The sequence below is a fragment of the Protopterus annectens genome, chromosome 14.part0, assembly GCF_019279795.1.
Source record: "Protopterus annectens isolate FY-2018-M chromosome 14.part0, PAN1.0, whole genome shotgun sequence".
Classification (NCBI taxonomy): Eukaryota; Metazoa; Chordata; order Ceratodontiformes; family Protopteridae; genus Protopterus; species Protopterus annectens.
The window spans coordinates 1,133,520,655-1,133,533,943 of NC_056748.1; the positions used below are offsets into that span (position 1 = coordinate 1,133,520,655).

At 39.2% G+C, this 13,289-nt stretch overlaps 1 protein-coding gene across 1 annotated transcript in view; it reads left to right on the forward strand.

Annotated features, from left to right (window-relative positions):
• The window catches only part of ANKRD1 (ankyrin repeat domain 1), a 38,531-nt gene that overhangs the window by 16,388 nt on the left and 8,854 nt on the right, over positions 1–13,289 (forward strand). Inside the window, exon 4 of the mRNA XM_044056920.1 lies at positions 9,514–9,621. Coding sequence (XP_043912855.1) covers positions 9,514–9,621 — 108 coding nt within the window. The remainder of the gene's footprint in view (positions 1–9,513; positions 9,622–13,289) is intronic.

Genomic DNA, 13,289 nt, shown 5'->3' on the forward strand with positions numbered 1-13,289 from the left:
GTGTGTCTGTTTGACATTCAGTTTGTCCTTCTTTGAGAGTCTTGCCTCCAATTTCATAGTGTAACTTCATCTCTCACATAAAGTATTTGTTTGTTTCAGGAATAAGTGGTTGTCAGTATACATAAGACAATTGCTACATTGCCTCAGGATGCCCATGTCTTACAGGCTGGCCAAAGAGATGATGGAAAACTTCCTGTGCATGATAGCAGGTTCTTACTGTATGTTTTATTAGGGAAGGGAATGGGTTAATTTGACAGGACTGTGCTTGTAGTCCTGAGACTACAAGTGGGACCTATACTCTGTGTAGACTAAGGATGACCAACAAGGCAATGCTGCTCTGTGCGCAACTGAGTTACTACTAGAGCAACAGAAAAACTTGAAAAGGTTTCACTGACAGCTGTTTAGGGAAAATGAGCTTCTATACAGGGCACTGGTGAGTAAAGAGCAGCACCAGGCAAATGCAAGGCTTAAATACCAGTAAAGGGAAACATGTTTTAAGCTACCTACCAATCAGGAAAGCACACAATGATCCTTCCACCAGCAATACCCAACTCAGACTGGTTAGGTCAGCACACTTCTGCCACAAGGATATAACAGCTAGTTTGGAGTCCAAGTGTAAAATGACCATACAAACTACCTATAACAGCCCTACAACTAACAGATACAATGTAAAATGGTACAATTAACTACTTAAAGCAGCAGCAGACAGAACAGTTTTTTCAAACTGCCAACGTACAGTCACAGTATATATGAGAAGTGCAAAAAATACTTAAAACCCTGTTGTGTGCTTCCTAGTTCAGATAGACCAGGTAGACACCTACTGCCACTAGATGAATAATTCCAGTCCTTCTAATGTAAAGGCAAAGAAGAGGAGTGTCCAGAGTGAAATGCTACCACAAACAAATTTAAAAGATATGAAATGCTACCACAAACAAACAAAGATATGGATTCAGCAGTGTACATTAAACAGCATATAAAAGTGTGGTTATTCAATAAAAGTATTTTACTTTGCATAAATTATCCAAGTGCCACTCAATTGTACAGAATTTATAAAGGCACTAAAAATAAGATAAGCTGATTAATAAGCCCTCTAGCCAATAAAACTACATGCAGAAATCTCAAGTGTTTCCCCAACCTAAACAGATCAGGCTTCCTCCCAGTGCACTAGATGGAAAATCCACTGACTTCATTATGTAAAAACAAGTGCTTGCTAGAGTGTAAAAATATACTACTTTATCCAACAGCTAACTAGATAATGAATTCAGAAAAAGTAAATCAGTCGAACACAGAATCTTCTTCTTTCGTCTTTTCCCAGTTAGGGGTCGCCACAGCGGATCACCTGTCCGCTCATGATTGGCAGTGGAGTTTTACAGTGTCGAGTTGCCAGCCCGGCACCCAACCTTCCACAGAAGGCACACACATGCACACACTCACACCTAGGGCCAATTTAGAGTGTCCAATGAGAGGCAAAAATGCACTTTTTCAATATAAGCATAGGGAAAGGCAAATAAATAATTCAGGATATCAACAGCAGTATAAAAATGAGGGGTTATTAAGCTCAATTTACAGTAGGGGTGGGCAGCTTAAAATCACCAGGTTTAGAAAAGCACATCAAGGAACAGGAGTGTGGGTGGAAAGAAGCACTAGCAGGGAATCATTAATAGTACTTTAGTTTATGCATGCACTCAAGAGACATTTTCAACAATGAAAAAACATGTGACATGCTCACCCTAGACAATTTAAGTGTCTATCTCTCACAGGGAGCAAAAACACCAGGCCAATCAGATTTCTTAAAACAGAAAACAAAATAGATTAGGTAAAACACAAAGCAGCTCTATCAGCAAATCACAGAAAAAAAATATAGGTTTGCTTTCCTCACCCAATAGGGAATCACTGGGAGTGCTTTAGTTTATGCAGGCTTGAAATCTTTTTAGAAAAGACAAAGGACCAGAAATTCACTGTGTATTAAGTATCACTCAAGAGACAATTTAACCAATGAAAAAAAAACACTTGAAATGTGCAGCCTAGATAATTTAAGTGTCAGTCTCTCACATACACAGTAAAAACACCAGGCCAAGCAGATTCCTTAAAATAGAAAACAAAATGGAGCAGGTAAATTAGAAAGTGGCTCTATCAGCAAGTCACAGACAAACTCCAGCTCCAGTGGTGGATTTAACAAATTTCTCTCAATACAGGACTGCCTTTCATGCTCCAGTTCCTTCCCAAGAACTGTTCACTAATGCCTTGGAACTGTGGTGGGGTGTTTCTTGTGGCCCTGAAAAAGTTCATGGTCTCTGGCCTCTTCAGCACGTCAGACCATATCAATATAAAAGAGGAGGGCTCTGCTTCTGGCACTACAGACCTTTTCTCCCTTTTTTCCCCCCTAGCCCCCTAAAAATCAGCATGGACAATATCATCATGATGTGGTATATGAACAAGTGGGAGAGTGCAATGTCTTAGCTCCTTTGCAGGCTGGCTCTTCAGGCCTGGGATCTGGCTATCGGGTGATTCGTCAGGTAGTTTACATTCCTTCAGGGCACAATGTAGTGGCAGTCTCTCTTAGGAGGGCCAGAACACAGGCTCATGAATGGATGCTTCACAGTGATATGTTGAGGACATTCTCTCTTAGGAGGGCCAGAACACAGGCTCATGATTGGATGCTTCACAGTGATATGTTTAGGACATTCTCTCTTAGGAGGGCCAGAACACAGGCTCATGAATGGATGCTTCACAGTGACATGTTTAGGACATTCTCTCTTAGGAGGGCCAGAACACAGGCTCATGATTGGATGCTTCACAGTGATATGTTTAGGACATTCTCTCTTAGGAGGTCCAGAACACAGGCTCATGAATGGATGCTTCACAGTGACATGTTTAGGACATTCTCTCTTAGGAGGGCCAGAACACAGGCTCATGATTGGATGCTTCACAGTGATATGTTTAGGACATTCTCTCTTAGGAGGTCCAGAACACAGGCTCATGATTGGATGCTTCACAGTGATATGTTTAGGACATTCTCTCTTAGGAGGGCCAGAACACAGGCTCATGATTGGATGCTTCACAGTGATATGTTTAGGACATTCTCTCTTAGGAGGTCCAGAACACAGGCTCATGATTGGATGCTTCACAGTGATATGTTTAGGACATTCTCTCTTAGGAGGTCCAGAACACAGGCTCATGATTGGATGCTTCACAGTGATATGTTTAGCACATGGTGCATTGTTGTGGTTATTCCTCAATGAGATCTTTTTGCTTCCCCTCTGAACAGGCAAATTCCTCTGTTCTGTCTGAGAGTACCAAGTCATCTGGCTTGGAAAGTGGATGCCCCATCTTTTACTTGGAAGGGGATGTTTTTACTCAAGATCAATCAAAACTCTCCCAAAATCCTGCTGGTAACTCCCTTTTGGCCCATACAGCACTGGTTCCCCCTTTAGTTTCATCTGACCAAGGGCAATCACCAAAAGTTACCTCACCAGGTGGATCTTCTCTCTAAAGACAAGGGATCTCATAGCCACCATCACCTGTCCACTCTTCAAACGAGACTATAGTGATAGGGTTTTGATTCCTTTTAGGTACCTCTTTCCTGAGGATGTGGTTTGGGTTCTGCAGGTAGCCAAGAAACCCACTACCAGAAAATCATATAAATGTAAATGATAAAAATTTTCTTATGGTGCCTCTGTCATCATCAAGATCCCTTCTCTGTAGGGGTTCCTTTGGTTCTATCTTACTTGTGTGATCTGCTCCATGCTGGCTAGGCATATTTTTCAGTTGAAGCTCACCTGTCAGTTATCTCTGTTTGTCTGCCCTTGAATCCTTCATTGGTCTCCTGGTTTGAGGTCAAGCAATTTCTGAAAAGCATCCTTCATATCAGGGCCCTGAGAAAGTCTATTCCTCCTTCTTGGGATCTCAATTTTGTACTTGAAAAATTGACTCAGACTCATTTTGAACCTGCTAGTTCAGCCTACTTGCAACGTTGTACTTGGAAGACTGTTCTTCTACTGGCTCTTACTTCGGCCAAGAAAATGCCTGAGCTCCAGGCTCTTATGCCCATTCCTACTTTTTTTACTCACACAGACAAGGTGTCTCTTCATACTAATCTGTCTCTTATGCCCCAGGTGGTTAATGAGTTGTCCCCTAATCAGTCTATTCAACATCCTTACTTTTCTCTTTCTCTGCCGTCTGCCAGTGAGAAGGCTCTCCACTCCTTGGACCTACATACACAGGTCAGCTATTATTTGGATAAAACAAAGGTCATTCACAAATCTGAGCAACTTTTTTGTTTCCTTTCATCCCAGGACTTTGGGTTTAGCTGTTTCCAAGCAAACCATCTCCTTCTGGATCTCTAAGGCCATTTCCTTTTGTCATTCTTTTCATGGAAAATGTCTTTATTTTTATGTAAATGGACATTCTAGTATGGCAGTTGCCTCTTCTGGTGCCATTTCAAAGGAATGTACACCAATCCCATCCTTTAAGCTGCTGTTTGGTCCTCTGCTCATACTTTCACTAAGCATTACAAACTGGATGTTATTTCCAGGGCCAGAGCTGGCTTTGCCAGGGTTATTCTGCATGGGTTTGTAGAGGACTCTTCTGTACCTTCCTCCCTCCAGTCTTCTTCTTAGCTTTTGTACTTTCCCTTCAGTGAATACTACTGCCTCCTTCCCCCTTTGTCATGGTTCTTGCCCCTGGTTTCTGTTACCATGCTGGCCGAGGGGCTCCTGCTTCCTTTCCCTTCCCTTCTGAAATGTTTTCTTCTGGATGTACATGGTCAACATTGTCCTTGGGGGTATTTTGTTCCTCCTGGGGCAATTCAATTCTGAGTATCTGCATCCATATGTTCCCTTTATGCCGTACAACCTCAGAGGGGAGTATACATGTGACGTATGGCACCTATAAAATCCAAAGGCTTTGGTATACTGATTGGATGTTGGGCTATCCTTGGCAGGAGATCCCTTCAGTGAAGAATACTGCAACAATGGCATAGCAGGACATCAGTGAGACCACTGAAACTCACTATGACACCAAGGGAGTACTTTTTACAGGGGCCTTCATTCACATACCATTACTATTTATGTACTCTTTCCCTAAAATCACAATGCCTTGGAGTAAGACAAATACTCAATGATGCCACAACCTCAGACTTACAGAGCCTCCATATTCATATTTCCATTTCCCTCTTCCAAAAGATCACAATTAAAGTCATCAGAATTTTAAGAGGAACCTACAGGAAAGTGAACTAAATTTATAAAATGAATACTACCAGAATATTAGATGTTAAGTATTCCATTATAACCCTCCTTCCAAAGGTTTCAACTCACATTGAATGGATCCATTTGAAATCTAGGTCTGCTACACAAAGTACTATATAAGCAAATATTCAAGCACATCAATAGTTACTGTTTCGTCTGTGGTAAGCAACATGGCTTTGAAAACTGCTAAGTACTAGGACCGCAGCGTATAATGTCACAAACATGATCTACTCTAACATGAATGACAGCCTCATCACAGCTGGCCTTCTTATTGATACAAATAGAACTTTTGAAACTTTTAATCACAACATGCTACTCGATAAACTTAAGTTCAGTTTCAGACAAAACACAATATAGATGGTTTAAGAGGTACCTATGAAACAGAACATTTCAGGCATTTGGTAGTGACCTTTACTCAGTACCAGAATCAAATACCCTTGGCAGAAGAGTTTACCAGGGGGCTGTTTTCAGGCCACTTTTCTTTTCCGTATTTATTAATGACCTACCATATGACCTTCCACAACCCAATCTGGTTATGCCTACAGATATTTTACTGCTTCTGGAATCCAACAAAAACCTTTTTATCTACAACATGCACCATATGTTAAGTTTGCCAAGCTACACAATAGTTGAATAAGCACAGAAACAGTTCTAGTTAAAAAGTCACTTCCACGATTATTTATTTTCAAACACAAAATCAAAAAAAAAAAAATTTCACGCTTTCATTTTGCCTCGTGTTGTAGACTTCATCAGAACATGAACAACTTAACAATGGTAGCTTGTATTTAAAAAAAAAAAAAATTAATTAAATCATCAATGAGCTGTGCAAGCAAAGTTAGTTATACATCCCAAAAAAAAATACAATCAATAACATTAAATACAAAAATTAATTAAACTGTTCTTTGTAAAAACTGTCATAAAATTGAATCATATGAACTTCATTATTTAATAAACCTTACAATTAATAAACTTGGTTTGATTTAATATATTCATAATATCTAATAATGCAACATATATAAATATCATTTAATTAATTTAATTAAATCTTTAATTTTATTTTGGGTGGTATACATTTACATTAGTCCCGGGTATTGCTTGCATTAACCTGATTTGCCCATTTTATTTTCTTTCTCTGATACTAGGCCCTTAATGTCTCCCCGGATTTTTTTTTATCACTTCTAGGCTCAAAAAAAAAATCAATACAATTTTGATTACTATTTAAGTGCCCAGACAAGGCATTGTTGGTATCCTGTTATCTAGCCTGCTTGCCTTACTTATACTACCTTTACTATACAGGCTTTTTTGAAGCCTTTTTCTGGCTTGCCTTCTTATAGGCACTATTCTTAGTATAGGTGAGTGCATAGATGGACCTACACCCAACACTGGTGTGTACTTTTTCCCCATTTCCTATAACATATACATAGTAACATCCTGAACCAAATCCTCAGGATAGCCTCTATCTATAAATAATTGAAAAGAAACTTTGTAATAGTTATCTTGAATATACAGTAATCATCCAGATTCCCCAAAAAAAAGCATTATTAAAGGACAGTCAATCAGAGTTGCTAGGATGACTACTGTCAAGAGGATTTCCTTAAGGAAATGCATTTTGTGAAGAAATTATTTATAGATATGTTTGCCAAGCTATGTAAATGACCTCTCAATAATGCACTTATTTATTTTAATAAATCTATTGCTGTGCTATTCAGTATTCCACAAAAACTATCTCCCACCACTTATAATTAAAGATGATTTCAGCAAACATATTCCTAGCGTCTCCCAGTAAAAATACCTGCAGTCATACTTGGTCCTGCACTGTTACTTACAGTTCAGACAGAAACACCAGTTAACAAAAATCACATCTCAGCTGAAGCTCTGCTATAAAATCCCCGTCTCCACCCCCCCCCCCAAGTGCACAGCAGATAATAGTTAGAAATGGTCTCATACCCAAAGTGGACTATATCCTTCCTGTCCGTTCATTAGACTCTACGACCAACACTCAGATGATACAGACAGCAGAAAACAAAGTGCGTTGGCTTTGTTCTACTAGTTGATAATTAAACCCACGACTATGAAATCCTGAAGTATTTTATGATTACCTACATGTGCCACATCGTTAATGATTCTTAGCACACCAATAGTCAAGATATAATCTTCAAGCAATACTCAAGCACTAATGACAACAATGACCATAAAGGACCCAATTTACAAACTGAGACATAACCATGAAGATGCCACACCCCTTGTTAGATCATGTTTCAAATCCGCATAGAAATAAAAGCTCAAAAGACTGCATTTCAAGACTAAGGTAAAAATAACATCTTCCTGATGAAATTATATACAAATTCATTGAGACTGCTGGTTAACCCAAATGTGTACCTTTCTTCTATTTCCACAAACACTCAACATATACACAAGAGAAAATGTTCAAAGAGAAACTAAAGCACATCTGTAAATAATTGTGTAAATCCTATACTAACAACTGTAGATGGGACCCACTGTATGTGTAATATCGATGTATCTATGTCATTGTGAAGCAGCTGCACCTCCGTCTTGTAACTGTACTAATGCTCTTAAGGCGAGTTATGGCTGAAAAGGATCATCAGACCAATCCATCTACCCAGTTAAACTGAAATAAATAAATAAATAAACTGTTAGACCATCTGTTACTTAAAATAATGGCCAGGTTTTACTTCTTCAAAGTAGTTCACTTAATATGCATTTATTCAATTACGAAAGAGTTTTGAGTATACTAGGCAGCAGAAATTTAATTTGAAAAACAATAGCAAACAGCACTACACATATTATACATTTAATAAATTTGATGCATTATCCGCATGCTAAAATATAGTCCTGTATTTCGTAATATGTACTTAAGGCTGTGATTACTCTCGAATTTTCAGAATGTTCTTTGTTTTTCAGACTCCCCCTGTGAATTCTTGACATGTAACCTCAAGAGGGCTCATCTGACAGAGCTGAACTGGCAGGGATTCACCCCAGAAACTAAAATTAAAGACAAGTATTTCACCCACCACCAAAGTGGATCAAGCCTCCAGTCCCCCAAATGTATATATACCAACTTCTCACTCAAACAAAGATGAGGAAGGGAGAAAATACACTATATGCTGCTATGGAACAGACTTCCCAGCCACATAAAATAAAGTTCATCTCTGTCCATTTCAAGCACAACTTAGATCTGTGGATGGAAAACAGAAGATCTACCCCAGGACTGCCCACTTTACTAATAATGGACAGAAGTAGCTCCTAGTATACTTTAGCCAATGCATGGGTCACCTCATATTATCTATGGTATTATCTAATTTATTCTCATTAGGGGTAATATGTAATTAACTGTCATGGGATGGGTAAGGCCAATCTATAACCAAACGGGACATGTTAGTTCAAGCACAAAAAGGAAACTGGCTAGGCTTAATATGGCCTTCAAGGGCAGCTAGCCTAGTACTTACCTATGAACCTATAAACCTCCTAAAACAATTGAATCAGTGCCAGCATGCACTTAGAAACTGCACCATCATTGAGTTCCTATAGAACACATCAACCAGCAAATTCAGCATCAGGGAGCGTTGGTGCAGAGAACTAAAGATAAGTTCTGTCGAGGTGCGGGTCAGAAGTATGATTCTTTTTTCTTGTCTGAGTTAGTGCAGGGGATTAAGGCTGTTGTGTACTTTTAATGAGCTACTTTCTGTGGTACGGGTTTGATTCTCATATCCTTCCTTTGCCTGCTGTGTGACTATGAGCATGTCACTCAACCAGAAAGTGTTCTGGAGCAACTGGGAATTTGAGCTAGGCTCCTAAATGGTTTCCTGGACTGCATGCCTAATAATTACTTATGAACTGAATGACTGGCGTAGTCATGAAGACAGGACTCAGAGAACGTAAGGAAACCAGTTTCATGCACACCCAATGCAATGAGCACGGAGGCAAACAGCCAAGCCATACTTTATTTTTATGTAGGAGTGCAGTGATCATTTTGTAAGGGTTGAAATAGATTTCAGAAAGATTACTGTATTTAAGGAACAGTTGTCCTTTACGTGTGCCTGGGTATGTCACAGAGGGATAATCGTGGTTCAGTAAACTTTGCTAGATCCAAGCAAAACATTTAAGGAGGAGTCAGACTTGCATGTCCTTGTAAAAAAAGTCAAATCACCATAAAGAGATGACATGTATATAATAAAGTACTAAAGTAATCACAGATCCGAGTTAGCCGTATGTAAAAAGACATCTTAAATATGATTTATTCCCTCAGACAGAACCTGTGGACCACTCTACATTTCTAAATGCTGCACTCGAAAATTCATTACCTGTTGTGGAGAAGTACCTGGTAGATGGAGGCGATACAAATATTTATGATCAGGTAAGATTCATGAAACATACAAATTAGATGATTAAAAAAACAACAATAAGAATACTTTTCTGTACCTGAAACAACTGGATAATGAATGGAATACAGAAAATATACACAATTATTTAAACAAGGAATAGCATGAGCAAGTTGCATGCCTTGGTGTTACAGCTTTCAGTACTGTGCATGCTATCTGTGACAAATAGGAGTACTAAGCACTCAAATAGCAGTACTAAGAGCACAAACAGCAGCACTAAGAGCAGAAACAGTAGTACTAAGAGTACAAACAGCAGCACTAAGAGCAAAACAGCAGTACTAAGAGCACAAACAGCAGCACTAAGAGCAAAAACAGCAGCACTAAGGGCAAAAACAGCAGCACTAAGAGCAGAAACAGCAGCACTAAGAGCACAAACAGCAGCACTAAGAACAGAAACAGCAGCACTAAGAGCACAAACAGCAGCACTAAGAACAGAAACAGCAGTACTAAGAGCACAAACAGGAGCACAAACAGCAGCACTAAGAGCACAAATAGGAGTACTAAGCACTCAAATAGCAGTATTAAGAGCACAAACAGCAGCACTAAGAGCAGAAACAGCAGTACTAAGAGCACAAACAGCAGCACTAAGAGCAGAAACAGCAGTACTAAGAGCAGAAACAGCAGCACTAAGTGCAAAAACAGCAGCACTAAGAGCAGAAACAGCAGTATTAAGAGCACAAACAGCAGTACTAAGAGCACAAACAGCAGCACTAAGAACAGAAACAGCAGTACCAAGAGCACAAACAGCAGCACTAAGAGCAGAAACAGCAGCACTAAGAGCAAAAACAGCAGCACTAAGAGTAGAAACAGCAGTACTAAGAGCACAAACAGCAGCACTAAGAACAGAAACAGCAGTACTAAGAGCACAAACAGGAGCACAAACATCAGCACTAAGAGCACAAACAGCAGTACTAAGAGCTGAAACAGCAGTACTAAGAGCACAAACAGCAGCACTAAGAGCACAAACAGCAGTACTAAGAGCACAAACAGCAGCACTAAGAGCAGAAACAGCAGTACTAACAGCACAAACAGCAGCACTAAGAGCACAAACAGCATTACTAAGAGCACAAAGAGCAGCACTAAGAGCACAAACAGCAGTACTAAGAGCAAAAACAGCAGCACTAAGAGCTGAAACAGCAGCACTAAGAGCACAAACAGCAGCACTAAGAGCACAAACAGCAGCATAAACAGCAGCACTAAGAGCTGAAACAGCAGCACTAAGAGCACAAACAGCAGCACTGAGCACAAACAGCAGTACTAAGAGCACAAACAGCAGCACTAAGAGCAAAAACAGCAGTACTAAGAGCAAAAACAGCAGCACTAAGAGCAGAAACAGCAGTACTAAGAGCAGAAACAGCAGCACTAAGAGCAGAAACAGCAGCACTAAGAGCAGAAACAGCAGCACTAAGAGCAGAAACAGCAGTACTAAGACCACACTGTATGATTCTGTTCACTTTCTGATTTGCTCTTTGTACTGTGGTTACTGAATGAAAACTCAACCAACCTTTTCTATCAATAAAGTAAACTGTAAAACAAGTACAAATGACATTTTTGCTAAAAACTACATTCTGAGAATAGGTTTTCCTGCTATAGAAATGACTCAAACATATAAGCAGGTGCAGTTAAAGAGAAGTGCATTTGTGTGCACCTGTACCCCCCCACACACACACACAACATTATATGTGTGCTGTAAAGCATTGATAATAAGCATGTTAAAAATAGAAAAGAAAAAAAATGTCTAATTTTACTAATAGCCTATTCTATTTATGGATCCATTTCTAAAGATTAGGTCACTATATCAATTAAACAGTTCTGCTGTGACAAAGTTGGTGGTGTGGAAACAGTCCTTTCAGAATTGCTAAAGGCAAGGGCCAATAAGGGGGTGAGGTCGCTGTGATGCCCCTGCACTGGCCCTGTAATCAAGAAGCCTCAATTCTCACCACTGGCAGTGGTGGATATACACACTGGGAGGATGACAAGTACACACACGGTAAAGTGTAAGAGATCACAGTCAGTCTGGAGCTGGGGCTGGTTTCTCCCTCTTTCTCCATATCCCCAAAAAGACTCCCCACTGGCACAGCTATAGGGTTGAGATTTCAGCTGAGTAGCCAAACCAAGATCTCCAGTACCCTCTCTGTCCAATCACTGCTTCATTTTGCTGCCCAAGTAGCTGTCACCAACCACTCTTTATCGGCTACTTTAAGGCCCTTAACAAAGGGTGACCGATCTTACTGTGTAATGTTACTATTAATCCAATTGGTAGTTTGACCAAGAGCCAGGCTATAGCAGTGGCCCGTACAGTACCACCAAATAGATATGCCAGTACTCTAAGAGCTTAAATACATCTCACAGATATCAGCCACAAAGATAGGTTTAAATATATTTAATAATAAATAATAAAAGAATAAGAGAATACTCAGTAAGTAATCAGTTACATCAGAGTTCAAAATCACAGGAAATATTTAAAACAACATTGCAGGACAGTCTCAAATAAATAAAGAAAACATCTAAGCTATACTTTACTATATTCCTATCCAACTTTAAAAGAGTTACTATGCCCTAAATACTTACTTACAACAAGGCAAGTGCAGATGTGGTGAAAGTGAATGTTTCCTGGTCAAAGGCAAAATACAACATCCCCTCCCCCTTCTTTTTCTCTCTCTCTCTCGCTCTCTCTGAGAGTTCTTAAATTAATATCAAATATTATTGCTAGGTTAGCTTAAATGACATCACTTTTTGTCACCTGACTTTAGTTCTCAAGCTAACCCCCCATTGTCAGAAACTACCAACATTTAACATATCTCTGTGAAAATACATCATTCAGATGTCTTCAACTGCTAGAGGACATAAAATAATAAAAAATTACAAAATTTCACAGAGAGTTCCCTAGTGTAGACATCCTGTCTCCTGATTACTGAAACTGAAAGATAACTTTTATAACACAATCATAAGACAATTTAATTTCAACTATTTTCTTGAAGTTTTGCAAGTTAACCCTCTATGTTCTAGTTCCCACTGTTAAAACATATACATTTACACAATCACAATAGTTTATATACATTTCTGTTCTAAGCCAGCAGGGCATGCTGTGGTTACATTTTAGCTCGGTACATAACATACATTTCTAACATAGTTGTAGCACAAGCATATTACATGAAGCATGTTGGCATTCACAAATGACACATAACCACTTCCAAAACTCCAGATAGCTGGGCTGGCAGTATCTCCTTCTGTTACATTTCTATATAAATCATATTAATATTCACAAATGACATAGAATTATTTACAAAATTCCAACTAGCTGGGCTGGCAGTATTTCCCTTTGTCACAGTCACTAACATGTCTTTTCAATACTGTGTGTAAGAGTTAAATAACACCTCAGGACTGGTAGACTGAGGTAATGGTCCTCATATCAAAACAAGGGAGAGACAGGTGTGTTCCAGTTAAAGAAAAATCATATGCTTTTCCTCCTTTCTGGGAAAACATATGCCAGGGAAAGGATACTTCACACAAAGTCAAAGTAAAATTTACTGTCATACAGATCAACGCAGAGGAAAAAGTGTGTTTCACTGCACGAAATTTCGATACTCAGGGTCGCACCATAAGAATGACAGTCTACAAAAGGAAGACAGATTAAATCATT